Genomic DNA, 26,028 nt, shown 5'->3' with positions numbered 1-26,028 from the left:
GGTTATTAAAGCTCCTTCTCGGCTCCCTTTACTTTCCACCTTTAGTTACTTACTGTAAATAAAACATTACAAGCAATTCTTCTTGTTTGTTCCACTTTACTGTCCCAGCTGCAGTTGTTGAGTGCAGAGTCCTGGGCTTTGCTTTCTTACTTGCTTGTGTCCCCCCAGCGCCCAGGGAATATCGAGCCCCTGGGAAGAGATTTTGGGTTTTCCTGGGATGTGTCACTCTCCAGCCTGTGCTCTGTCTCAGTCCTGTGCACACCCGTGTCAATGAGGAATTGCTCAGCTGTGCTCTGCGGAGAGGAGACTGGTTGCACAGGGAGCAATCCGTGACTTGGTGTTGCAGTGCTGAGCGTCACAGGGCTTAATTTGTAGGCAACCAGAAAATCATTGTCTGCAACTCTGCAAAGCTGAGTTAGGGGCCTAAACCCCCTAGACAATGCGTGGGCATCAGAGGCACCTCACAGTGCAATTCACAAAAGCCAGCTCACTTGGCGGGGAGCCATCTAAGCCATCCAATGGGAGAGGCAAGAAGGGGGGAGGGGTGTCCGAAACCCTGCCCCCTCTCACAGACAGGTGCCTAAACCAGGGCTGCAGAGGGGCATCTATGTCCGCTTAGCAACCCACAGACGGGAACCCAGCGCCTGATGTCAGGGAGCTCAGGTGCCTATGGCGTGTCTTGCTGGAATGAGGTAGGCACCTGCCTCGCTCCACAGGACAGGTTGGCGGGGAGAAGGAGGAGGTGGTTTTGGTGATATCACCTGCCTTATAACTTTTATCCCCTTGGTGAGAGCCTTCAGCTGGCACGTGGGAGACCCAGGTTCAGTTCTCCCATCAAGCTGTGTACCACGCTCAGGGCAAACAGTTATAAACCAGGGCACAGACCTCCCACTGGTTGTGTGTCCTGTATCTAGATTTCACCTACTAGGTATCAAATGTGAACCCCTCAAGCACCATAACAGCGTGAACATGGAGTCACAGACAGGCCCCTTGGGTTCTCCGGTCTGTCTTGCTGCTTTTCTGCCTCCTCCCCTGCTGCATCTCCCTGCTCCCCCCGCCGGGGCTGCCGCATTCCCAGCAGCAGAGTCGGGACAGCTCCTGGCCACAGGTATCTATGGTTAAAGCCACCAGCTGCTCTATCCTAGAGCCAGAGCTGGATTAGGGTTGTGAGGGACCTAAGGCTAATGCAAGGGAAGGGCCTAAATATGAATTACATATTGCAAAAAAATTATGTCATCAAACATTTCTCTTACATATTTACATATTATTTATATATGTAAAATTAACAAATTTATTCTACTCTGACGACACTCAATTCTTCCCACAGACACTTCTGAGTAAGAGGTAGCACGAGGGATGCTCCGCTGTCTTTCACTAAGGCCTCCTTCCTCCTAGGATAGGGGTGGGCAAACTTTTTGGCCTGAGGGCCACATCGGGGTTCCGAAATGGTATGGTGGGCCGGGTGCGGCCAAGCCCCTGCCTGTTATCCAATCCCCCTGCTTTCTGCCCCCCCCCCCCCCCCGGGACTCTTGCCCCATCCAACCCACCCGCTCCCTGTCCCCTAACTGACCCCCGGGGCCCCTGCCCCCTATCCAACCCCCTGTTCGCAGCCCCCTGACCGCCCCACCCCCTATCCACACCCCCGCCCCCTTGCTTCCCCTGCCCCCTATCCAACCCCTCCTACTCCCCATCCCATTGGGGCTTGTCTACAGTACTGCGGGAGATCGATCTAAGTTACTTAACTTCAGATATGTGAAAGGCATAGCTGAAGTCGACATACCTCGATCTCCTCGCTGCAGTGTCTTCACTGCAGTAAGTCGACAGCTGACACTCTCCCGTCGACAGGAGAGCACTCCGCGGTCGATTTATCGCGTCTGGATGTGATAAATCGACCCCTGCTGGATCGATCACTGCTTGTTGATCTGGCGGGTAGTGTAGACAAGCCCTCAGTGGGCTACTGTCCCTGTGTCTCAAGCTGATTTCAGGGTCTCCAGTGGGATATTCCCCCACCCATGTCTCAGGGACACAATGAGACGAGATCCTGCCCCCACCTCGAGCTAGGACTCCCACAAGTCAGGTGCCAGGTGGCTGGGAAGATGGGAGTCCTCCCAGTGGTGCTGAAAGCCAGTGGTCCCTACTCCAAACTTTTTACCTCACCCCCTTTACTGCTGTCCATGTCCTCCCCTCCCCCCAGAGCTGGGGCCAGGAGCAGGGCTGTGGCTGGGGTGGGGGACGTGGACAGGGGTAAGGGGCCAAGGCTGGGACCCCGCCTGTGGACTCCAGGTGAAGGGCCATGAACAGAGCCCTGGGTATGGGCCCACAGCAGCCAGGAGCTGAGCCCCTGGGTGTGGGGCCAGCGGAAGATGGTACCCCATGTCCAGAGCCCCGTGTGCAGGGCTGACGGCAGCAGGGGTCCCGCGTGTGGGGCTGGGGACAGAGCCTCAGGCGTAGGTCCAGCAGCAGCTGGGACCTGTGTGCGGGCTGGGAACAGTGCCCCGGGCGCAAGTCCAGCAGCAGCCAGGGTCCTGCGTGTGGGTTGGGAACAGTGCCCCTGGGCGCAGGTCCAGCAGCAGCCAGGGTCCTGCTTGCGGGTTGGGAACAGTGCCCCGGGCGCAGGTCCAGCAGCAGCCAGGGTCCTGTGTGTGGGGCTGGCAAGGCGGGAACAGTCGGGACCACAGGTGCAGGGCCAGGAGCAGAGCCCCAGGTGCTGGACTGGCAGGCCCAGGACCCTGGGTGCAGTGGGGCAGGCAGGACCCCACACAAAAACTGGGGGTGCTGCAGCACCCCTGCGTCCCTAGTTCCGGTGCCTATGAGTCCTCCAGGGTCAGAGAGACCTGGATTACTAAGGCTAGAGAAGCTTTCATTCTCGGTGGCTGTTGGGGCTGACCGCAAGTTACCTTAGCCTGTTGTTACAGAATGGTTGGGGGGGGGGGGGGGTGAGAGCTAGTAGTGAACTGGCTTTGACTGGCCAGGCTGGCTTGCAGCCACTCGACTGGATAAACAAGAAAAGAGATAAGGAGGGCCTGTGAGGGTTAAGTGTGGGGGGAATAGAAATCAGTAGTGTTTCCTGCCAGAGCCTGCTTGTGGATGTATACACCCCCTGAGGAAGAGATGATAAAAACAACTATGAGAATTGCTTTAGACGAACAGTCTCACGTGCTGACCTAGGCCTTGTGAATGCCCAGGAATTCCTCCTCGCTGGAGCAGCGCCTGCTATGAGCCCTCAAGGACAAGGCTGGAGGGCCCGGGACTGTCCGTAGCAGAAGGGGCATAAGCACTAATTCTTGCTTGCTTGGTTGCTGGAAAGCACGTATTTAGTAACGCGTGAAGGCTGGGAAGCTTATTATACTTTGGCAATAAAACTGGTTGTACTTATACACCTGGTGTGGCTTCATTGAGTGTATCCGAGCCCCCCTTTGGCACAACAGTGGCCTATTTCTCCCCCCCTCCCCACACACACACACACAATCACAGTGACACAGTGATCCCCAGAGTCCTCCTGGACCATACAGGACAGTGACGAAAAGGTTGCACAATCCCTGGGAGCAATGAGTTTGGTTTTTCTGTCTCCATCCCTCCCTGCCCCCTGTGGTTTGACAGTGCAGACGCCATGCAGCCTCTGGAGTCATAGGGATGAGGGTGTCTGAGGCTAAAGAGGCTGATTTCAGGGTCCCCCGTGGGATGTTCCCCTGTGTGTCAGTCTGAGCCAGGATCCTGCCACCACCCAGAGCCAGGGGCTGATTCTTCCCCACAGTGACAGAGGCTTGTGGGAAAGCAAAGATCAGGGCCTTGTTATCAGCATTGAAAAATATCAGCTGCCCCCCGTTCACAGTTCAGACAAACCTGGATCAATCCCTTCCTGCTCACAGACTTTCCGGCCACCCCCAAAACCCAGCATCACCTGCTCCCCACCTCCACCTCTCACTAATGTGTCTCCCAGGTGAATTCCTCACAGCCCAGCACACAGGGATTGGTGTCAGGTAGAGCCTGCTGTGTGCCTGCTCATATCACACCTTCCCAATCCTCAGACAGGACGAGTTGGGGATGAGCCGTGTCTGGATCCAGAGTCACTTTCGCTGGGGAATGAGAGAAAATCAGAGCATTCGGGGCAGAGCTTGGCCCTGGGGGTGTCTGGCACTGTCAAGGTTCCTTCCCCACTCTGAACTCTAGGGACAGATGTGGGGACCTGCATGAAAGACCCCCTAAGCTTATTCTTACCAACTTAGGTTAAAAACTTCCCCAAGGTACAAACTTTGCCTTGTCCTTGAACAGTATGCTGCCACCACCAAGCGCTTTAACAAAGAACCAGGGAAAAGGACCACTTGGAGTGCCTCTTCCCCCAGCTATCTCCCCAAGCCCTTACACCCCCTTTCCTGGGGAGGCTTGAGAATAAGCAAGTTAAGCACAGACCAACTTGGATTTCTTAGGACCTTAAAAACCCAATCAGATTCTTAAAAAAACAGAACTTTAATTAAAGAAAAGGTAAAAGAATCACCTCTGTAAAATCAGGATGGTAAATACCTTACAAGGTAATCAGATTCAAAACACAGAGAATCCCTCTAGGCAAAACCTTAAGTTACAAAAAGACACAAAAACAGGAATATACATTCCCTCCAGCAAGCTTATTTTACCAGCCATTAAACAAAAGAAAATCTAACGCATTTTCTAGCTAGATTACTTACTAACTTTACAGGAGTTATAAGGCTTGCATTTCCTGATCTGTTCCTGGCAAAAGCATAACACTGACAGACCAAAACCTTTGTTTTTCCCCCTCCAGATTTGCAAGAATATTGTCCCCTCATTGGCCATTTTGGGTCAGGTGCTAGCAGGATTACCTTAGCTTCTTAACCCTTTACAGGTGAAAGGATTTTGCCTCTGGCCAGGAGGGATTTTATAGCACTGTATACAGAAAGGTGGTTACCTTTCCCTTTATATTTATGACAGGGACCATTTCCTCAAGTGGATCCCAGAGAGCTACTTCGGTCCTGGGCACCTGAGGCTGAGCAAAGATGTCACTGCAGTTTCTCATTCTGTTTAATTGGAGTGACTTCCGTCCTTTCTCATTTGCTTCCAGAGACTTCAGTCCCAGCTCCCTGAGCTGGGGCTGCTCTATTCCCAGCAGCAGAGATGCAGCAAGGAAGGTGTCAGAAGCTTTTAGAGAGAAGAGAGCAAGAGGGTGCTGGTACCAGCTTAAAACCAGAGAGAAAAGCTCCCTCCCCTAAATACAGTCTCCACTTTCAAGTCAGAGAGGAAGGGGCAGCATTGGCGAAGAACCATTTAAGACCAGAGAGTAGGAGGTGGCATTGGGTGGGGTAGCCCCATCCCCAGCCCAGAGAGAAGGGAGGAGCTGCCAGCATCACAGGAAGAGCATCTCCCCAGTCCAGGAAGCCATGAGCAGCTCCAATGGGGGAGCCCAGCCCTGCCCAAAGGAAAGGTGGGATGTTGGAGAACAGCCATGGCAGACACACACAGACACTGCCCTCCGAAACAGGGTGAAGGAGAGGGATGTGTCAGCCTTCAGGGGAGAGAGTTCTCTGCTCATTCCTCTCACTTTGTTGTTACAAAGGTCTGTGAATGTCTTTGAAAACACCAGGGTCAGAGTTAAGGGTGTTTGGATGCTGCTCTAGGAGTGTTTCTGTACATCAGCTTGTTCATCACTGACGTTGGTGTCAGGATCATTTGTGTGACTTCAGCTTGGAATCTCCCTTAGTATTTGATGCTTTTATCTTTGGGGCTTTGCACATCAGGCCAGAGTTGATTTGGTTTTTAACTTTAGCTACAATTTCAATTAGCTACTATAACAGGATTCAAAAAAGATAGCTTCTCCACCCCAAAGAGATGCCTGAAAGAAACTTGAACAAAGGACAGTAACTACAGGGGTGTGAGTGATTGCTGGACCCAGACTAGGAAGGAGTCTAGTCTGTGAAAGAAGCTTATTCGAACATCTCTGAGGGTGAGATTTACCTGCATTTAGTTCCCTACTGTATTACGCTTAGACTTGCATGTTTTTGTTTTATTTTGCTTGGCAATTTACTTTGTTCTGTCTGTTATTACTTGGAACCACTTAAATCCTACTTTTTATAGTTAATAAAATCACTTTTTGCTTATTAATTAACCCAGAGCAAGTATTAATACCTGGGGGAGCATATCTCTCTATCGGTGTTATAGAGGGCAAACAATTTATGAGTTTACCCTGTATAAGTGTAACTGGTACTTATTAACTAATTAATAGTACAGCACATAACAGGAAACTGGAGTCACATGTGATTCAAATCTCATACACCAGCAGGGCTCAAAGTATGGGCTGGGATTCTCCAACGAGCCCAACTCCCAGTTGAATTCCAGCTCTGAAGCCCTGGGGATTGCACTGGTTGGACAGAACTGGTCTGAGCATGAGGGCCAACACCATTAGACAGGTTGGTTTGTCGTAAGAACAGTTCGGGTTTGCCCCAGTGCTGTCCTGAACACTTTCAGTAGCAATCCCTTCTGGGAAGGTACCTACAGTCCCACTCCTAGTAAAGATCCCAGAAGCAGTGCATTCTGGGAGATTTCAAAAGGCTGCCTGGTGGGACTCATGGAACCACTTTGTCTGATCTTTGCCCACATACACAATAGAACAGGTCAGACTGACACAGGTCAGCACCGCCCAGAGGTTAGTTTTGCTGCAATCCAGTCTAATCCCAGTTGTATTTGGCATGGACCTGCGCTGTCTGAATCCCTTTTGTGTGAGGACCCAAGGTGCTCGGGGTCCCACACGGTGTTTAGCCCAGTGATCTCCTCTAGTGCAGGCTGGCAGATGAGTTTAACCTGTCATGGAGCCACACAGGAGTTCAGAATCCCAGTGGGAAACCTCCTCTCCCTGCTGGGCCTGGGACCTTTATCAAGGCGTCTTTCCCTCCTTAAGGACACACTTCATCGCTGCTCAGTGGTGCTGTGGAGACAGCAGAGCCTATGATTAGTCCCCTGGTCTGGGCCTTGGGAGGCATGCGTGCTATTCCCAGCTCTGCCGCTGAGCTGCTATGGGCAAGTCTGTGCCTCTGTTTCCCCTCCCACCCTTTGTCTGTCTTGTCCAGTTAGACTAGGGGTGGCCAACCTGAGCCTCAGAAGGAGCCAGAATTTACCAATGTACATTCCCAAAGAGCCACAGTAATACGTCAACAGCCCCCCATCAGCTCCCCCCCCTCAAGCCCCCAATGCATCCCACCTGGCGGCAGCTCCTCCAATCAGCACCTCAACCTCCCTCCCCATGCCTCCCACCCTCCACAGTCAGCTGTTTCGCATGTACCGGAGGCTGGGGACGGGGAAGGGGGGGAGGGGGAGAGGGGAAGAATGAGGACATGGCAGGCTTGGGGAAGGGGTGTTGTGGGGGAAGGGTCTGGGGCAGAGGCAGAGGTTGAGCAGTGAGCATGACACCCCCCCCTCCGACATTGGAAAGTTGGCATCCGAAGCTCCAGCCCCGGAGTTAGCGCCTGTGCAAGGAACCGCATATTAACCTCTCTGGAGCCACAGATTGGCCACCCCTGAGTTAGCCTGTCACCTGCTGAGGGCAGGGATTGTCCCTCACTGGGTTTTGTGAAGGGCCCTGTACGACGAAGGTCAGGTCTAGTTTGACGTCTGTTGCGGCTACTGGGAGGAAAATAGTAATGATAAACACTATGGTACAAACCAGTAACAACAACAGCTTGTAACTTCCCATTCTCCACTCCGAAGGCAGCGCTCCCACATAGACTGGCCTGCAACTCGTGATTTTAACCTCACTGGTCATTTAACACCTTCTGTTCTGTTAGATTTCAGAGTAACAGCCGTGTTAGTCTGTATTCGCAAAAAGAAGAGGAGGACTTGTGGCACCTTAGAGACTAACCAATTTATTTGAGCATAAGCTTTCGTGAGCTTATGCTCAAATAAATTGGTTAGTCTCTAAGGTGCCACAAGTACTCCTTTTCTTTTTGTTCTGTTAGAAAGTTCCCTTCTGCCACCAGTGGGAGCTGGGTTTGAAGAGGAGCCACCTTCCCACACACAAATTCTCTCACATCAGACATCTTTACGTTCTTCAGGTTTTGGTTTTTGGTCTCTCTTGAAACACTGCCATATCTTTTACTTTTTCTAGCATCGATGGCTTTACACAGCTAAATAATGCAGTTACACTGTGTTCTCTGCAGCCACAGGACCCTCTTGCTCAAATGTCCCCAAGCGGGAAATGGTATGGAAAAGAATTCAGCTTCTCAGAGACATGTTTCTCGCACAGGGCATCTCTAAAGTCTTCGTGCTGCATAATTTTCTTTTTATAGCTTGTTTCATGCAACGAAGGCTTTACAGAGCTCAGTGATGCAGTCAGACTAATAGCCATGGTAGGCAACTTGCTATGAAATTAATCTGTAATTAAAAGCCAAAGTTATTACTCTATTAATAACTTAATAAGTTACCCAAAATCGAAAGTTATTCAACTTAATAGCAATTCCTTACATTGTAGTCCTAGGCATTCTTGTCTAGGGGAACCACCGTGTGAGCTCTGTGAGCCCAGGACAGATGGCAAACCAGACAGGGAGAAGTTTGATCCTCTTCACAGAACAGTTTCAGAGCCTCTTGGTGTTCCTCACACACCCCGTCCTCTCCTGATCCCTTCGCTGCCTCTAAACACAGCAGTTTGGCTGTTTCTATGTCTTTTGCCAACTGCCTGTCTGGCCTGAGATTTCTCTATTGCACAGTTTCTCTTTACTGGGGGCAGGAAGGACACACCTGTATGCCACCCCTCCCAGGGCCAGTCCATTCAGGGTTGGCTGAAATTTTGCCCATGCTCCAGAGTGGCAGGTTCTCTGAAATACTCCACACAGACGGGACAAGTTGCTTCATCCTGGAGACTTTCCACAGGGGTCTCTGTGGCCCTGGCTCCCGCTGGGCAGCGTAACAAGGTAAAGTTCACTTTTCTGAGCTCAGAAATATGCCCCATCTGCAGCACAACTGGTTGTTTCCCTTCCTGGGACTGACTCTGCTGTTTGCTAAGGGTCAAGCCCCCAAAAACTACATGGAACGTGTGGACAGAGAGAGAAACTAAGAGGGTTGAAAGCTAGCTAGCAATGACTTGCGGAGTTGAGAGGTTCAAAGGTGAATTTTGCAAGCCGTTGAACCTGAGTAATACACAGACACCGAGTTCAACCATGGTCCTGGGTAGCAATCAGATTTTTTTAAAAAGGTCTGCCTCTGTCAAAGGGCTATTATTTATTTTGGGTAAATGCCATCTGAGTGCAGCAGAAAATTCAGAAGGTTCTCAAACTATGTTTCAAAATAAAGTACGCACACAAATGCTTATTTGGAGGGGAGGGGGAATTTGTCTCTACTCATCTTTATAGACTGCAAGCTCTTTGGGGCAGGGACCTCAGTACATTTAAGCTGCCGATTTGTGTATCATTTTTATTTTCTTGGAATGGAGAGCTGGGGCCCACTGCCTTCTTCCCTGCCTGCTGCACACACACAGCCCCCAGCTGGAGAGAAGTGAATGAGGACCCCAGAGCAGTTGTTCTTGGGGAGACACTCCATTAACTTAGTTTGCACTACAGAGTTAGGTCGACATCAGGCTGCCTTGTATAAACATAATTATGTCAGTGTCTACACTGCAATGCTGCTTCTGCTGAAAGAAGCGGCCTGCTTTGTTGACATAATCACTTCACTTCCACGAGAGGCGCAGTGCTTATGTCGGTCTAGATAGGATGACGCCGTATCCATGTAGCCACTGCATAACTTACATCGGTGTGGGGCTGACAGCTGGCCCCACCTCCACCACAGCGTCGACAGCTGGGCTCACTGATGGAGCCCCTCCTCTCCCGCCCCAGTGCTGACTGCCTGGGGTGTCAGCTGAGATCTGGGCTCACAGCTGAGCCCCTCAGCTGTAGGGCTCAATTTCACAGCAGGGAGCCTACCCGCACAGTTTCACAGCTGCAATTTTTTCACATTTCCTCTCTGGCGCCAGCTGTCAGACCCTGGGTGGGGCGTGGGGGCTCTGGCTGTGATCCCCGAGTACCTGTCAGTGCCTCACACTCTGGCTGTCCTTACCCCACAATGCCATACTTCAGCTGGTGAAAGTGCTCCTGGTGAAGACACGTACCAGTGGCAGAAGGAGGGTAGTTTGAACATTAACAGGCGATTTAATTACTGTGGTGCTGGAGGTCGACCTAACTCAAGTCGACCTAATTTTGTAGTGTAGATAACCGCACGGAGATTCCCTCTTCTCAGACTATTGGCTCAGGCTCTCTGCAAACTCAGGCACAAGTCACTATATCAGTTAAGCTCGGGCTACGTTATCAAACTTTTGTTTTCAGTCATGTGGGCTAGAAAGTTACTTTTTGTTTGCTGATTTTTTTTATTACGAAACCTCATGTGACCCTAGAGATGGGTCCGTAGGGAATATCCCATAGCACCTGTGTTTAAACCCACTCCTGGATGTTCCATGCAGCAGAGTGAGGGCTGCTGCGTGCATGATTCATGTGAATGTCCTGCTGGTCGTACCTGGGCTGTCAGGGGTGTGGTGGGAACAGCTCATTCCTGGCCTGGCAGCAGCACGGACACATCTTGCTTCAGTCCTGTTTGCAAGGAAAGTGCCTCGCATGGAGCTCTAGTGACCGCGTCCCCCCAGTGAACAGTGCGGGGTTGACAGGCTGGGGCACCACCAGTGGCCAGGGCTCCCTGCACCTGCCCAGAGGAAGGAGCCTGTAGGGGAGAGATTTAGGTGGAGCCAGAGATCAGGGAGAAAATCTGGGAAACTGGGAGATTCGGTAGCTCTGAGAGACTGAATCTGAAAAGGGAAGGACTGAATTAACCCGGATCCAAGTGTTTCCTACCTTGTATTTCTGGGCAGCCTCGTCCAGGAGAAGCACCGGGTGAGATCTGTGCTCTGCGGATCTCTCACAAACCACACACACGGCTTCCCCGTCCTCTCCACAGAACAGATCCAGGGCTTTGCCGTGTCTCTCACACAGCTTCTCTTTTCCTGGTTTGAAATCCAGTTGTCTGATTTTTTACACAATATTTGCTAGCTGATAGTTATGCAGGAGAGCCCCTTTCTGGATTCAGGCTCTGCAGCTGGGGCAGCACAAGGGGTCAGAGTCCAGCTCTTCCCATGTCTCACAGCGCTAAGTGATGCAGCCTCGGCAGAAGTTGTGCCCACAGTATATGGTCACTGATCTGTCAGATATTCCAGACAGATGGGACATTTGGTTTCCTCTTAGATTTCCTGTACAGGAGTTGCTGAGGCCATGGCTGCTGGGATGTCTGGGTTTCTGTTCTCTCTGCACCAGAAATGGTTTTGCTGATAATGGGCAGTCCCTGCCCCACCTCCTATCAGCTGCACAGGTGCAGAATGAGGTGAAGAGAAAGGAGAGCCCAGGAGGTGGAGCAGGAGAAAGATAAGCAAAGAAGGAAGCAGGAACTACCTAGGCAAGGAATGGGAGCAATGGGGTATAAAGAAGCCGAAAAGGAATGAAAGGAAAAGGGGGGAAACAAACAAAACAACAAGCACTTAAAAGCTTCATTTCTACATAATACACGTTCAGGTGGGGGTTGAGCCGGCTTGTACTCCCGGGGCTAGCTCAAGCGGCCTCCTGGCTTCTGCAGCTGCACCGCTAGTAGCAGTAGGCTAGCTCCAGCCATCAGCTGGGAATCACACCGCCCCGGTGTTGGGTAGACTTGCCCTCAAACGAACCAGCTAGCCAACTACAAAAGCCGTTTCTCCTCCCGTGGTGGTCACACCTCAACTGCTAGAACAGGGCCTCGTCCTCCCTGATGGAACTAACCTGGTTATCCCTAGCCTGATTCTTCCTTGCATATTTATACCTGCCTCTGGAAATTTCCACTGCATGCATCCGACGAAGTGGGGATTCACCCCCGAAAGCTTAGGCTCCAATACGTCTGTTAGTCTACAGGACTCTTTGCCATTTAAACGAACTAGGACATTCTTCATTCACAGTGAGGGCATCCATAGCTACAGGCAGACTTGCACTACAGTAGGTGGGACCTGAATCCCACTGAGTGATTTCAGTGACAACGTGTGTGCAGAGGAGCCTCGGCTTGGCTGTGTCTTGCTCAACATCTAACCACCAGCCTGGGACCAGCTGGGCAACGGGGGCTCCCTGGGTTAAGGTCAGAGGCAGCCGGCACGTGCTAGTGACAAGGCATGAAAACAACAGCTCTGTGACATTGCCGTTAAAGGTTACACAGCCCAGCCCGTTCACAATACCAGATAAGAGCTGGAAAGAAGATTTTTAGGTTTAAACTTTGTAAAACTCCATAGACAGAAGAAGGGAACAATCCTACCCTTCCCCCACCCCCAGCCCATTCCAGCTGCCCCAGTCTCTTCCAGACGTTTTTTCTCCTTGGGCCAATACTGAGCCCATCATCACTGTGTGGGCTGGTTCTGCTGGGGGGAAATATGAGCCAGGGATCCATGTTTGGGTTTTGTCTGACTCTGGGGAGAGGCGTGTCAACTCGGAGAGGAGGCACAATGGGGCCTGCTCAGCACACAAAGCCGGACATGCTCACGTCCACAATGAGCAGCAATCCGCCCCTCCGCACAGGCTCTTTGCTGCTGGAGCTCCCCGCAAATGTTTCCCACCAACGCATTTGCCGCCACGGGTCTGGATTCTGACCCGGGTTGCACCATCGCTCCTTTGACCTGAGCCGTTAGCCAGTGTTGGGGCCTTGCTAGGTTCTTCCACTGGCAGGGGGGATGGATTATTGGAGTCAGGTATTTCTTTGGTGCCATCTTTATTATTTACAATGTCCGCACATTCCTGTGCCCTGAACACGGTAGAAACAAACAGCAGCCGGCAGTTTCCTTACTCAGAAATGCACGTCTGCCTTTCCAGGGGTCCCTGTCCCGGAAGCAAGTTCTGTCTCTCAGTTTCCTGCGGAGACCAGGCTCACGACTGCTTCTCCTGGCTTCCTGCCTCCCGCACACCAGCCAGCCAATCCCTCAGCCCCTGTGTTTCCAGCTAGCTCCAGGGAAACCCTTCTTGCGCCAGCTTCTCCCCAAAACCACAGTTTAATTAAATCTGTGTCCCTCCACCCCACACCTGCCTGTCCCCAGCCCGGCTCTTAATTCTACCCCCCGCCCAGCCCCCACCTCTGCCCCTCTGCTCCTCCTGAAGTTCCACTGGCCCTTCCCCCCCCCATCCCTCCATCCATGGTGCTGCAGGGAGGGAGTGGGGAGGAGCTTCCAGGGCTCATAGAGCTAAGAGGCCAGACGGCTGGGTAGACAGGAGTCCTCCAGGCCATAGGGGCTAGGATAACTTGGCTAGAGAAACCCATTTTTCCATGCCCAGGGGGCTGTTCCCCCTCATGTCTCAGTGTCACTGTCTGACCCAGGATCCCCAGAGTCCTCCTGGACCATAGAGAACAGTGGCAAACAGGCTGCACAATTCCTGGGGCAGTGATGAGATCGGCTTGTCTATTTAGGCACCGACCTCTAGATTTTCCGGAGGGTGCTCAACCCCCCCACACTCCATCCTATGCCCCACCCCCCACTCCACCCCTTCTCACCCCCTCCCCCAGGATGCTCCATATTCAACTGCTGTCTCCCCGTAATAGGGGGGGGGCCACGATCTAAAGGGCGGGTCTCGTGCCCCTGCACCCAGCCTCAGGGCCACCGCGCCCTCCCGGCCCCATGCTACCTGCGGGGTGTGTGTGTGCTTTTTCCTCCCGCTGCATCGGCCCCTCCTCACGGCATGTTCTGCCGCTGTCCCTGGCGGGCAGGAGCCCAGGGAGGAGCAGGAAGAAGACACCTTTTAACACCAGCCCCTCTTGCTGGGGCAGCTGCCTGAGAGAGTCTGGCTGGAAAGGCCGCTTCCGCTCCCTACCTGGGCTCGGGTGCCAAACTCTGGCAGCTGAGCCCAGCTCAGGAGAAGAAATCACCTCCCCAGCCAGGCTTTCTCGGGTAGCTGCCACGCACGGATGCAGAGCAGTGTCTCGGCGGCTAGCCTGGCAGGGGCTGGTGCCGGCCCTTCCACTGGTGGCATCTGGGCCATGCATCGCCCAGGCCCGCCCCACCCATCGCCTTCGGCATGCCACGAAACAGCGGATGGTGGCGGGTGGGAGGCTCTGGAGGGGATGCTGATGAGCTGATTGGCGGGGCGGCCGAGGGGCAGGGGAAAAGGAGTCGCCCCCCCCAGTGGGTGATCAGCATTTTTTTCTAGGGCAATGAGATCGGCTTCTCTGCCTCGCTCACTGAATGCTCTCTATGGTTTGACAGTCCTGAGGCTGCACAGAGTTGAGACCCGAAGCAACCTCCAGGGTCATACAGACTGTGAGGCTAGAGAGGCTGATCTCAGGACCCCCAGTGGGATATCACACACACACACACCCTGACACCCCACCCTGTCTCAGGGACACAGGCGGAGCTGGGATCCTGGCCCCACCCAGAGCCAGGGGTGGATTCTCTCCCCAGGGACGGAGCCCGGTGGGAAAGTGAAGATCGGGGCCTCGTCACCAGCATCGATAAATGTCACCTGCCCCTGGTCACAGTCCAGACAAACCCGGATCCTGCTGGGGGCCCGGTACCATGGCAGGGAGGTCTCAGGGGAGGTGAGAGCCCGGAACTGACCCCACCACCGCTCCACAGCCCAGATCCCCCCTTCAGGGCTGAGGCTGATCACCCCCTTCCTCCTCACAGACTCTCTGGCCACCCCCACAGCCCAGCGTTCCCCACCCCCCACCTCCACCTCCCAGCAATGTCTCCCTGCGGTGAATCCCTCACAGCCCAGCACACAGAGAGCAGTGTCAAATCTCTCAGGGTTGTCGGGAAGATCCTGCCGTGTGTATTCCCATCTCACACTCTTCCAGTCTGCAGACAGAATGAGGTCAGGCTGAGCCGTGTCTGGATCCAGAGTCACATTCGCTGTGGGGGAGAGAGAATCAGAGTGTGAGGGGCAGAGCTCGGCCCTGGGGGCAGCTGGGGCCATTTCTCACTCTCCCCAGCAGCCCTGTTCTGGCTGGGACAGGCCTGGATTGCAGGGAGCTGCCTCTGTCCTGGGCACCTGAGGCTGAGCAGGGATGTCACTGCACTTCCTCAGCCTGTTTCTCATTTGCTTGCAAAAACTTCAGCTCCCAGCTCCCCCTGCTGGGGCTGCTGCATTCCCAGCGGCAGAGACACAGCCAGGAAGGGATCAGAAGCTTTTATTGAGGAGGGAACAGAGGAGGCAGGTACCAGTTTAAAAACCCAGAGAGAAACTCCATCCCTTAAGGCAGCCTCCACTCCCAGGCCAGGGAACAGAGAGGAAGGTGCAGCATTGGGGAAGAGCCACTTAAGACCAGAGTAGGAGGCGGCATTGGGTGGGGTAGCTCCATCCCCAGTCCAGAGAGAAAGGAGGAGCTGGCAGCATCAGAGGGCGAGAATCTCCCCAATCCAGGAAGCAGGGAGCAGCCCCAATGGGAGAGCCCAGCCCTGCCCAAAGGAAAGGCCAGATGTTGGAGAAGCTTGATGGGGAGTCTCTGGGTAAAGCAGAGGGGTGTGTCAGGCCTCAGGGCAGGGAGCTCTGTTCGGGTGCTGCTCAGGGAGAGTGTTTCTGTTCATTAGCATGGGCATGAACTCAGCACTCAGGTTGGTGTCAGGATTATTTGTAAAAAGAACAAGAGGACTTGTGGCACCTTAGAGACTAACAAATTTATTTAAGCATAAGCTTTCGTGGGCTACAACCCGCTTCGTCGGACGCATGCATGAAGTGGGCTGTAGCCCACAAAAGCTTATGCTCAAATAAATTGGTTAGTCTCTAAGGTGCCACAAGTCCTCTTGTTCTTTTTGCGGATACAGACTAACACGGCTGCTACTCTGAAACCAGGATTATTTGTGTGATGTCGGCTTGGGATCCCCCCTAGGTGTTCTGGAACCTTGGTAGAAGTTGGGGTGGTGGGGGGGCAAAGGGCCCATTGCCTGCGGTCCCGCCCACTCCGTGGCCCTGCCCCATGACTCCTCTTCCCACCAAGGTCCTGACCCCTCGCCATGCTGGGAGCCGTGGCCACTGTGGGGAGCCCCTGACCCTCCACCTGCCCTGGGCCGGTGTCTGGGGGGCCTGGGAGCACCACCCAGGGCAGGTGGAGGACACCACCCAGGGCAGGTGGAGGACACCACCCAGGGCAGGTGGAGGGTGCAGGGTTCCCTAGTGCCGCCCGAGCGCCCTGGGTGACAGCTGGGCTCTGGGCCTCAGGGGAAGGGGAGCAGGGGTGGGGTCTGAGAGGGGCCAGGGCTGGAAAGAGGCTGCAGTCTCACCCTGTCTGTGTGCTCCAAGTGGTTCCCCTCTTTTTGTCTCCAGTTCAGACGGCAGAGTGTCTGCAGGGGGAAAGGAGAAGAGGGGGGGAGATTTCAGGCTTTCATATTTACAACAGCGTCCCCACTCTGAACTCCTAGAACTGTGTTTTCATCGTGACAGAGAGACAGGAAGAGAGACACTCAGGTATTTAATATAAAAAGGTCTGAAACCATGGGTCTTGCCCAGGGTGCAGAGTGTCAGAGGCCCAGCTTTACACGGCCCACGGCCCTCTATCCCTCATCCACCCCCCTTCCTCTTCCACCCGCCCTCACCACCCCCACCCCATTCCCAGCACTCTCAGGACCCCGCCTTGTGCCTGCAGCTGCTGGGGAGGAGGCACCAGAGGCTCTGGTGCTGGAGGGATCTCTCACCGGGGGGGGGGGGAGGGGGCTTCTCCTTCCCTACCGCCCATTTGGCCCAGACTAGCTGCATACGGGACCAGAGCTGGGCTGGGTCCAGGTGTAACAATTGATCTTTAATTTTGGGTGCCGGCCTTTAGGCCCCTGGGGCCTGGTTCTCAGAGGGGCTGGTCTCCTGCAGCTCCCACTGACTCCACCTGCAGCTGTGGAGGCTACACGGCTCTGGCGCACCTGCCCTGCAGCTCTCCAGCTGGGAGAGGGAAACTCGGGTGCCCCAACTTAGGCCATTTTCCTGAATTTGGGACTGCGTGTTGAATGTTGTGACCAGTGGTGAGCTGGAGCCGGTTCGCACCGGTTGGCTAGAACCGGTTGTTAAATTTAGAAGCCCTTTTAGAACCGGTTGTTCCGCGAGGGGGAACCGGTTCTAAACGGGCTTCTAAATTTAACAACCGGCCCAAAGTGGCGCCTTAGGCGCCGACTCCACGGGTGCTCCAGCCCTGGAGCACCCACGGGGAAAATTTGGTGGGTGCTGCCGGGTGCACCGGCAGCTCCCTGCCCCATCCCTGGCCCCAGCTCACCTCCGCTCTGCCTCCTCCCCTGAACGCGTCACCCTGCTCTGCTTCTCCGCGCCCCCCGCCCCCCACTTCCCATGAATCAGCTGTTCGGTGGGAAGCCGGGTCAGGCTGAGAAGCAAGCGGCACCTTCCCGCTCAGGCCCAGGGAGGCAGAGCGGAGGTGAGCTGGGGCCAGGCGTGGGGCGGGGAGCTGCCGGTGGGGGCTCTGCACCCACCAAATTTTCCCTGTGGGTGCTCCAGCCCCGGAGCACCCAGAGAGTTGGCGCCTAAGGCACCACTTTTGATGTGATCAGTGGGGGGAGCGGCAGCTCCCCCTGCTCCCCCCCAGCTATGCTCCTCAGCCCCTAGGAGCCAGAGGGACCTGCCGGATGCTTCCTGGGAGCTGCCCCAGGTAAGCACCGCCGGGAATCCCCACCTCGCCCCCCAGCAGGTCCCTCTGGCTCTTAGGGGTGGGGTGGGCACCCACTACGGTGGCCCACGAGACCCTCTTGCCCAGTTCTGGGCGCAGTCAGGGGACAGGGGAGGGGGGTGGATGGGGCAGGAGTGCCGGGGGGGCGGGGGTGGGCAACAACCCCCTCATGGAGTGAGGAGGGAACCCGTTGTTAAGATTTTGGCACTGGTTGTGACCTTTGGTAAATCATGAATTAACGTGAGACATCCTGATGCCTGGGCCCCTGCTACATCCGCTCCATTTGTCTGCTTTCCACGAGTTATTATATTAAGTATTGAGAATTGGTACAAGGGTCATTTCTTATACATAAGTTTAGACAGACCGAGACTGTGCGTTTGTACTGACTGACTGGGCTTTGGCCTGGTGAGCGGTTTACTTGACATAAGGGAAACGTTGCCTTAAGTGTCCTTGTTATTAAGTGATGTGTTCATAAGTTGCTATGTGGGACAAAGAGATGTTTTGACCACACAATGTGCTTAAAGACAACAGACACCCAAAATGTACCGCCCAGGAGCAGTTGGCAAAGTCCAAAAACCCCCATGTGGAGAAAAAGTCAAAGTTATCTGTGCACATCAGTGTATTGGGTGGTGATGAATGAATCAGAAAAGAGAATAACATGAAAATAGCTTGGACAGCAAAAGCCCTGCCAATTAAAAAGTTCATGCAGGTGCAGTGCATGATTTAGGCAAGACACTTACTATTCATAACACACAAAGGTGACTGAAAAAGAACTAATAAATACTGTATATAACCTGGATGTGTATAATATGTCGGACATTGTATGGAGAAATGCATCATGACCCACCTTTGCCCCAGGAGAAGGTAACTGGGCAGTATTTCTTTCAGCATGTCCATCATTTCTTACTTGAGCAGTAATTGTCATGGCAAGACATACTTTTGGAGCAAATAAGAGGTTGAATTAATCAACCTGAGAGTCTTGGACCCCAAGTGCGTGGCCTTCTCACCCAACAATTTTAAATAGAAGCATCATATAACCCACGGGAACTGAAACAACCACTCAGCCGCCCTCAGAAGAGATGGGAAGATTTCGTCCTGAAAAGATATTGCCACACATGGAGAAGGAAGCCCAGGATACTAGAAGAATGGTCAAACAAGGTAATCAAGGTGATAAACTAATTATGACCCAACTGACCAGCGCCATTCTCTTCCCATAGTCTCAGACGCTTAACCCAGTTTCCCCGCCTAGATCCCTTCTCGGTACCTTTGAACTTCCTCAGAGTCTCCAATAGCGTAAGAGTTTTCTGGAAGTAACCACGGACCCGCTCTTCCAGTTCAGGAGAAATCTCCTCTGGCTGCTGGAACTTCCCCTTCTCACACCTGGAGAGAAACAATTTCCCATGATTATATTTCATTGTGTGACTGATTACAAGCTTTTGTTAGTGAGTCGCTGCTCTAATGGGCCTGGAGTTAGAATTCCTCGACTTCTCCCAGCCTCAGAGCAGGTGCAGCACAGGCCATGGCCATGAAATGTTCCCCTCAAAGGACCCATAAATGTTCTTCAACTCTGGCCTGGAGAGATCAGCTCTGGGGACAAAAGGGGAATTGAGTCTCCATGGACAATTCACTCCTTGGCCTCCATGCTCTGATGGACAGGAGGTTCCCATGTGAAGTGCTGTAGAAATCGGTCCACTAGGAACTAGACTAAGACACCAAATCCCCTCTCCGCAGCTCATTCCACACAGGTCTCCAGACAGTCCTCAGGTGGAAAAGACTCTTGACCATGGCTGCCCTGGGCTGAATGGTAACCAGGGCCCCAGCAGTGACAGGCCCATATTCCATCCCCACAATCCTGAGGCAGCCAGTCCCCCAGGGATGTGACATCCTTAGGAAACACTTGAGGTCAGTCTTTCCCACTGAATGGATAATTCCAGAGTCTTCCGTGTAAGGGTGAGAACTTCTGGATAAAGTTGTTCAGAGAGATTTGTATCCAGCATGTGACCTTCCCCACACATTTTGCTATAGAGCCCTGGGGAGATGTGGTGCTAACATAATCTCCAAGCTCTTTCCCAGCACTGTGAAGTGTGAGGGGGAGTGAGAGAGAGCCACATACCTGCTCAAGGTGCTTCTGACATCCTAGAGGAGAGAGAGAAAAGAATATCAGTCCCCTCTGATACACACAGGGGATCCCAGGGAAGGGATTTAGGAAGTTTGGGGGAAGAGAGACCCTACCCTGGCCCCAGGGCCATGGATTCCCTGAATTAATGGGACTTTTCCTTCTCTCATATCTCTGTGGCTGTGTCTCTGCAAAGAACAATAGTACTTCACATGTCAGCAATGGACATGCCGAGTTACACCAAGATCTCTGACTGCTGGACCCCAGTGCTTATGATTCAGGAGCCCTCCCTTCTCTGTGTGGGGATCTGGGGTGTTTCTCACTCAGTCTCACCTGCAGGAATACACTTGCTGGCTTCTGACACTTCCCCTCCAGCTCACTGATCAGCTCACTGAGATGGGAAATCTCCTCAGAGAATATACTGACATTTTCATTCTGGATCCACACAATCTCCTCGTCCAACTTGTCCAGCTGGCCCAGCAGGAGTCGCTCTTGTTCCTCCAGGAACTGCCGCAGTTGCTGAAATTCAGACACAATCTTCTGCCTCTCGGTTTGTGTCTGTATCTGTATGAAAATAGGGAAAGGGCTGGTCAGGGACACGGATGGATCCTGGGGCCCTTTGATGGAAAGCTGAGTGTGCAGGAGGAAGATCTTTGAAAATTCTAAGATCATGTTAGTGCAAGAAATGACCAGACACAGGGGACAGCACTTCACAGGGACATTCAGTTCACTTGGGGAGGATTTCTGGGAAAGCCACAAGGGCTAGACATTAACTCATCAACTGCAATGGAAGCTTAGGGCTTGTCTACACATAGATCTAACCCAGCAATCCATGATCAGGGACGAACACACACAAGCCCACATTCATCAAGGCCACAGGGAAATCTGCCTCCAAACAGACCTCCCACGGCCAGTCCCTGTTGGTTAATAACAACAGGCACCTACCAGATACTCCCAGCTTTTCCCTTCTCCAGTCACTTTTGATTTCAGCAGCTTTTCTCTCTCTTCTCTCAGAGTCTTCAAATGGGCCTGAAGTTTTTCCTGAAGAAACAGAAAGGATTCGGGAGGTTTCATTTTGAGGGTTGAGAGGGGTGTGAACTGAGTGTTTTTCCACCCAAACCCAAGATGACGGTTGGTTCTAATTGCTTTGTGACATCAGGGCCACCAAGGAGATAAAACCTCATTAATGGAGACTGGGAGCGTGTCATATTCAGACTTGTTACCAAATCAGGTTCAGTCTCTTTAGTAATGAGAGAGATCTCAGTTATAACCAAGATTTACTGGTATTTATGAATTGATTAGTGGTACAGCGCATACCAGGGCACTGGAGTCACATGGGGGAGAATCAATATATCTGTTTTTGAGAAGGTTTAATGAACAAAGTGATACAAATCCCAGAAGCCACCAGGGTTTCAATATGGGCTGGGATTTCAGCCCTGCAGCCCTGGGGACTGCAATGGTTGGACAGAGCTGGTCTAAGCACCAGGGCAAAGCCCATGAGACGTCGGGAGGCCACTCGTCTGGTTTGAAGCTGCGCGGTCCCAGTTCTGTGGAGCCCTATCCCTGTCCGGCAGGGACCCAGCACTGGACGTGGCTTTGTCTGGTGCAAAAGAAAGAGGAGGAGACTGAGGATGCAGGAGGACACCTCTGAGGGTGGGGGCGGGGCTGGGGGTAGCACCTCCATGCACAGTGATGCAGATGGGTGGGCCACTCACAAAGGCGGTGGTGGGGCTCACACAGGGCGACTGATACTGGTGAGGATGGGCCCAGGCAGGCAGGCATGGGGATGTCCCATGCTTTGTGGATGCCTCGGTGACCTCCCTAATTAGACATGATGCAGATTTGTATGAAGAACGGGTTGGGGTTTGCCCCAGTGCTGTCCTGACTCCTTTCCGTGGCAATGCCCCCTGGGCAGGTACCCCACTGTCCCATTGCCTGGTAAAGATCCCGGAAGCAGTGGACTCTGGGAGATTTTAAAAGGCTGCCTGGTGGGACTCATGGAACCACTCTGGCTGGGCCTTGCCCACGTACACAACAGAACAGGTCAGACTGGCACCGGTCAGCACCTCCCAGGAGTTAATTTTGCTGCTATCCAGTCTAATCCCAGTGGGACTTGGCATGAACCTGAGCTGTCTGGAGCCCTGTTGTGTGCGGACTGAAGGTGCTCGGGGTCCCACACAGTGTTGAGCCCAGTGATCTCCTCTAGTGCAGGCCGGCAGCATCTGAGTTTAACCCCACATGGAGCAGCACAGGAATTCAGAATCCCCATGAGAAATTTAATTTCCCTGCTGGGTCTGGGCCTTTATCAAGGTACCTTTCCCTGCTAATGGACACACTTCATCGGGGGTGGGACTGACACTAGGGTAGCAGCATGGTCTAGCAGTTAGGGCCCTGGACCTGGTCTAGGAAGACCTCAGTTCTATTCCCATCTACCGATGACCCTGGGCAACTCTCTGGGCCTCAGGTTTCAGAGTAGCAGCCGAGTTAGTCTGTATTCACAAAAAGAAAAGGAGGACTTGTGGCACCTTAGAGACTAACCAATTTATTTGAGCATAAGCTTTCGTGAGCTACAGCTCACTTCATCAGATGCATACAGTGGAAAATACAGTGGGGAGATTTTATATACACAGAGAACATGAAACAATGGGTGTTACCATACAGACTGTAACAAGAGTGATCAGGAAAGGTGAGCTATTACCAGCAGGAGAGCAGGTGGGGGGGACGGACCTTTTGTAGTGATAATAAAGGTGGGCCATTTCCAGCACTTTTCAAGAACAGTAGGAGGGGAAATAAACAAGGGGAAATAGTTTGACTTTGTGTAGTGACACATCCACTCCCAGTCTTTTTCAAGCCTAAGTTAATAGTATCCAGTTTGCAAATTAATTCCAATTCAGCAGTCTCTCGTTGGAGTCTGTTTTTGAAGTTTTTTTGTTGAAAAATTGCCACTTTTAGGTCTGTAATCGAGTGACCAAAGAGATTGAAGTGTTCTCCAGCTGGTTTTTGAATGTTATAATTCTTGACGTCTGATTTGTGTCCATTTATTCTTTTACGTAGAGACTGTCCAGTTTGGCCAATGTACATGGCAGAGGGGCATTGCTGGCACATGATGGCATATATCGCATTGGTAGATGCGCAGGTGAATTGGCCAAACTGGACAGTCTCTACGTAAAAGAATAAATGGACACAAATCAGATGTCAAGAATTATAACATTCAAAAACCAGTCGGAGAACACTTCAATCTCTTTGGTCATTCAATTAAACAAATCAGTAACAAGAACAGCTTGTAACTTCCCCTTCTCCAGGCTGAGGGCAACATATTCATATAGATCGGTCTGCAGCTCTTCTGAGTCAAGCTTCACTGAGCATTTCACAGCTTCCGTTGTGTTAAAAAAAAAAATAGCTGGGTTTGAAAAGGATTCAGCATCTCAGAAAAGTTTCCCACATCAGGAGGTGTCTGTAAAGAGTTTTATATTTTGCCTCTGTTGCCAAACTGCCAAATTAGTTATTTTGTTACAGCATCTCCCATACCATGAAGGCTTTACAGAGCTGAATGATGTGTCACACCTGTTCAATGTAACTTTCAGTGAAATTAGCCTGTAATTAAAATCCAAAGTTATTACCCATTAAACTTGACAGCAATTCCCTACCTTGTACTCCTGGGCAGCCTCCTCTATGGGAACCACTGTATGAGCTCTGTGAGTCCGGGACAGATGGCAAACCAGACAGATCGAAGTTTCATCCTCTTTACAGAACAGTTTCAGAGCTTCCTGGTGTTCCCCACACACCCCATCTCCTCCTGCTCCCTTCGCTGCCTCATTTGCCTGTAAACTCAGCCGATTGGCGATTTCTACCATGTTTGCCAGCTGCCTGTTGGGCCTGAGGTTTCTCTGTTGCACAGTTTCTCTGCACTGAGGGCAGGAGGTGGCTGTGTCGGGTCCCTCCCAGCACTGGCTGATGCAGGCTAGGCAGAAATTGTGCCCACAGTTTGTAATCACTGGGTCCTTAAAATACTCCAGACAGATGGGACATGTCGCTTCCTCCTGCAGACTTTCCACGGGGTTCTCTGCAGCCATGGCTCCCTCTCGGCAGTGTAACCGGGTAAGAACTAAGAAGTTTCAATTTCCTCCTGAGTTCACACTCTGCCCCGCCTGCAGCAACAACTGGGTGTTTCCCTTCCTGGAACTGATGCACACTGTTCGCTGAATTGGAAGGAGCCCACTGGTAACAATTCAGCTGTGAGGGTTTCGTGAAAAATAGTGTTCTGGTCCTGCAGTCAGCCCCCTGTGCTGGTGTGGAGGGTCACCGGGGCTCCACATGGACATCAGCATCCCCCTGTCCTGATGAGCTTGCAGGAGCAGGGTGGGTCTGTGTGTCTAAGGAGTGATAGTCAGGCTTGGTAGAATTCGTTTTTTAATATAAAATTTTGACAGATGTTTATTTCTAAGCAATTTTTGTGCTTATCCATTTAAACTTTCACAAGTGCACAAAAATGTGGGTTTTAAGCATTTTATTCCAATTTTTATCAATTTAAATTTTCACTGGTGGGAAATTTAGGGCGGGATCAGACAGTATTTTAAATATTTAAGGACAGTAGAGACAGATTCAAAAAGTTAAAGCTTCATAACCATTAAAATAGAGATTGTCAACATCACATGTCAAGATATGCAAAGTAAATATTCTTTAATCAATGTCTAATAAGGTCTCATGCAGCATTGTTCTTACTGTGCCTATTGGTAAATTTTAATTATTATCACTGGAAGTATTTTGTCATGGTCTGTGTGTGTAAATCGACATTTCCAGACATCGACCGATAAAGTCTAATCCTTCCAAGTCTAGCGATATGAAATTCACAGGCCAAAACCTTGGTTACACTGGTATCAACCTTTCAAAGCCCGATTCTCATGTACACTGAGGCTGCTCTGGCTCAATGTAAAGGAGCCACAGTGTCACCAACACTCATAAGTGGGGAGGGACAGCTCAGTGGTTTGAGCATTAGCCTACTAAACCCCAGGTTGTGAGCTCAATCCTTGAGGGAGCCATTTAGGGATCTGGGGCAGAAACTGGGGATTGGTCCTGCTTTGAGCAGGGAGTTGGACTAGATGATCATACGTCCCTTCCAACCCTGACATTCTATGATATTTGGTGTGTTTATTAAAGCCCCAGCTCCTGGAAGCCTGTGATGAGGTGAGACTCTTGGCTTTTGTTTCCTAACAAAGGAAGTTTTCAGTTTTCTTGGTTGCAGAGAAAAAAACTATACAAACTGTGATCTGATTGCTGGGGTTGGGGGGCAGAGCCAGAGGATGGCCCAGCATCCATAGGTGCATGCAGCCAGGAGCTGTTTTCAAGCCTGGAGGAAGGTAGCCAGTCGCAGTGGATGGTGCTTGGGGAAGAGCAAACAGCAGCGTAGGTGCCCAGTAAGTGGCTTTTATTTTGAGAAGGGAGTTGTTGGGTGTGGGCTGTTAGGGCAGGGAGGGTTGCAGAAAGAAGGCTTGGGGCGGCATGCATGCCTACATGCGGAATAGGGCATTGATGTGTTCTCTCACATCACGGTAATCGGCCTCAGTGATCTCTTCGAAGGTCTCACGCAGAAGCTGGGCAATCTGCTTGTGCAGGTTCCTTGGCAGAGCTACTGTGCTCCTTGTCCCAGCAAGGGTAACATACCCGTACCACTGTGCCATGTGGGAGACCATTGCTGCACACATGAAAACCACATAAGGGCCAGGGTGGAAGCTGCATTGTTGCAGAAGATCCTCCCTTGCTTCCCAGGTCACCCTCAGCAGTGAGATATCTTCCAGGATGAACCCAGCCTGTGGAAAATGTGGGGACAGTGTTGAGTATAGGGGCTCCCTGCAGCTGTTGGCTCTCCCCAAGACACAGGACCCCAGAGAACATTACGGCCCTGGAACAATCAGTCTCCCCCCCCCCGCCCCCGTCCGTGTGGTTACTCACCATTTTGGGGCTCTTATGGGTTATGTGCACTTGTCCTTGGACAGGCAGTTTGTGCTATTGTATGAACTGTGCTTGTCTTTAAGTTCTGCTGAATCATTGCTCTGTCTAGTGGTAACAATGCTGCCTCTGTAAAATGTTGCATTTTGGCTTCACAGATGCAACCTTGAGATCCCAACTGTTCCTGTTATCAATGGCTGAATGGCTGCACAGCCTCAGGAAGCGGCCGCGAAGAAGCAAGGACCTTCTGCATGAAGTCATGCCACAGTCCCTTACTGAGAATGAAAAAGTACAGGTGTGACGGAAAAGCGAAAGGAGGGTCCACCAGGAGACTG

At 52.1% G+C, this 26,028-nt stretch overlaps 1 protein-coding gene and 1 long non-coding RNA gene across 4 annotated transcripts; one reads left to right on the top strand and one right to left on the bottom strand.

Annotated features, from left to right (window-relative positions):
* The first annotated feature begins 1,655 nt into the window (after positions 1–1,655).
* Positions 1,656–3,377, top strand: LOC119567528. The gene is made up of 2 exons (XR_005227563.1): positions 1,656–2,505; positions 2,562–3,377. It is a non-coding gene; the product is annotated as an uncharacterized LOC119567528 (long non-coding RNA).
* Positions 3,378–12,740: 9,363 nt separating this feature from the next.
* Positions 12,741–25,554, bottom strand: LOC102936405 (zinc finger protein RFP). 3 transcript variants are annotated; one of them, XM_043528170.1, is made up of 8 exons: positions 23,395–23,873; positions 20,693–20,788; positions 20,081–20,311; positions 19,864–19,935; positions 19,745–19,767; positions 18,896–19,011; positions 16,250–16,309; positions 12,741–14,881 (listed from the first exon to the last, which is right to left on the bottom strand). In XM_043528170.1, the coding sequence occupies exons 1-8, from the start codon at positions 23,818–23,820 to the stop codon at positions 14,367–14,369; spliced, it is 1,539 nt and encodes a 512-aa protein (XP_043384105.1). In that variant the 5' UTR covers positions 23,821–23,873; the 3' UTR covers positions 12,741–14,366. The 3 variants fall into 3 exon arrangements, with proteins under 3 accessions (XP_043384105.1, XP_037769343.2, XP_043384106.1); XM_037913415.2 differs by lacking the exon at positions 19,864–19,935 and having other exon boundaries at positions 23,395–25,554; XM_043528171.1 differs by lacking the exon at positions 19,864–19,935 and having other exon boundaries at positions 20,174–20,311; positions 23,395–23,870.
* Between the last annotated feature and the right edge of the window lie 474 nt (positions 25,555–26,028).

The sequence above is a fragment of the Chelonia mydas genome, chromosome 14 (assembly GCF_015237465.2).
Source record: "Chelonia mydas isolate rCheMyd1 chromosome 14, rCheMyd1.pri.v2, whole genome shotgun sequence".
Taxonomy (NCBI): domain Eukaryota; kingdom Metazoa; phylum Chordata; order Testudines; family Cheloniidae; genus Chelonia; species Chelonia mydas.
Note: the sequence above shows the minus strand (reverse complement) of the source record. Positions and strands in the feature narration are given on the sequence as shown.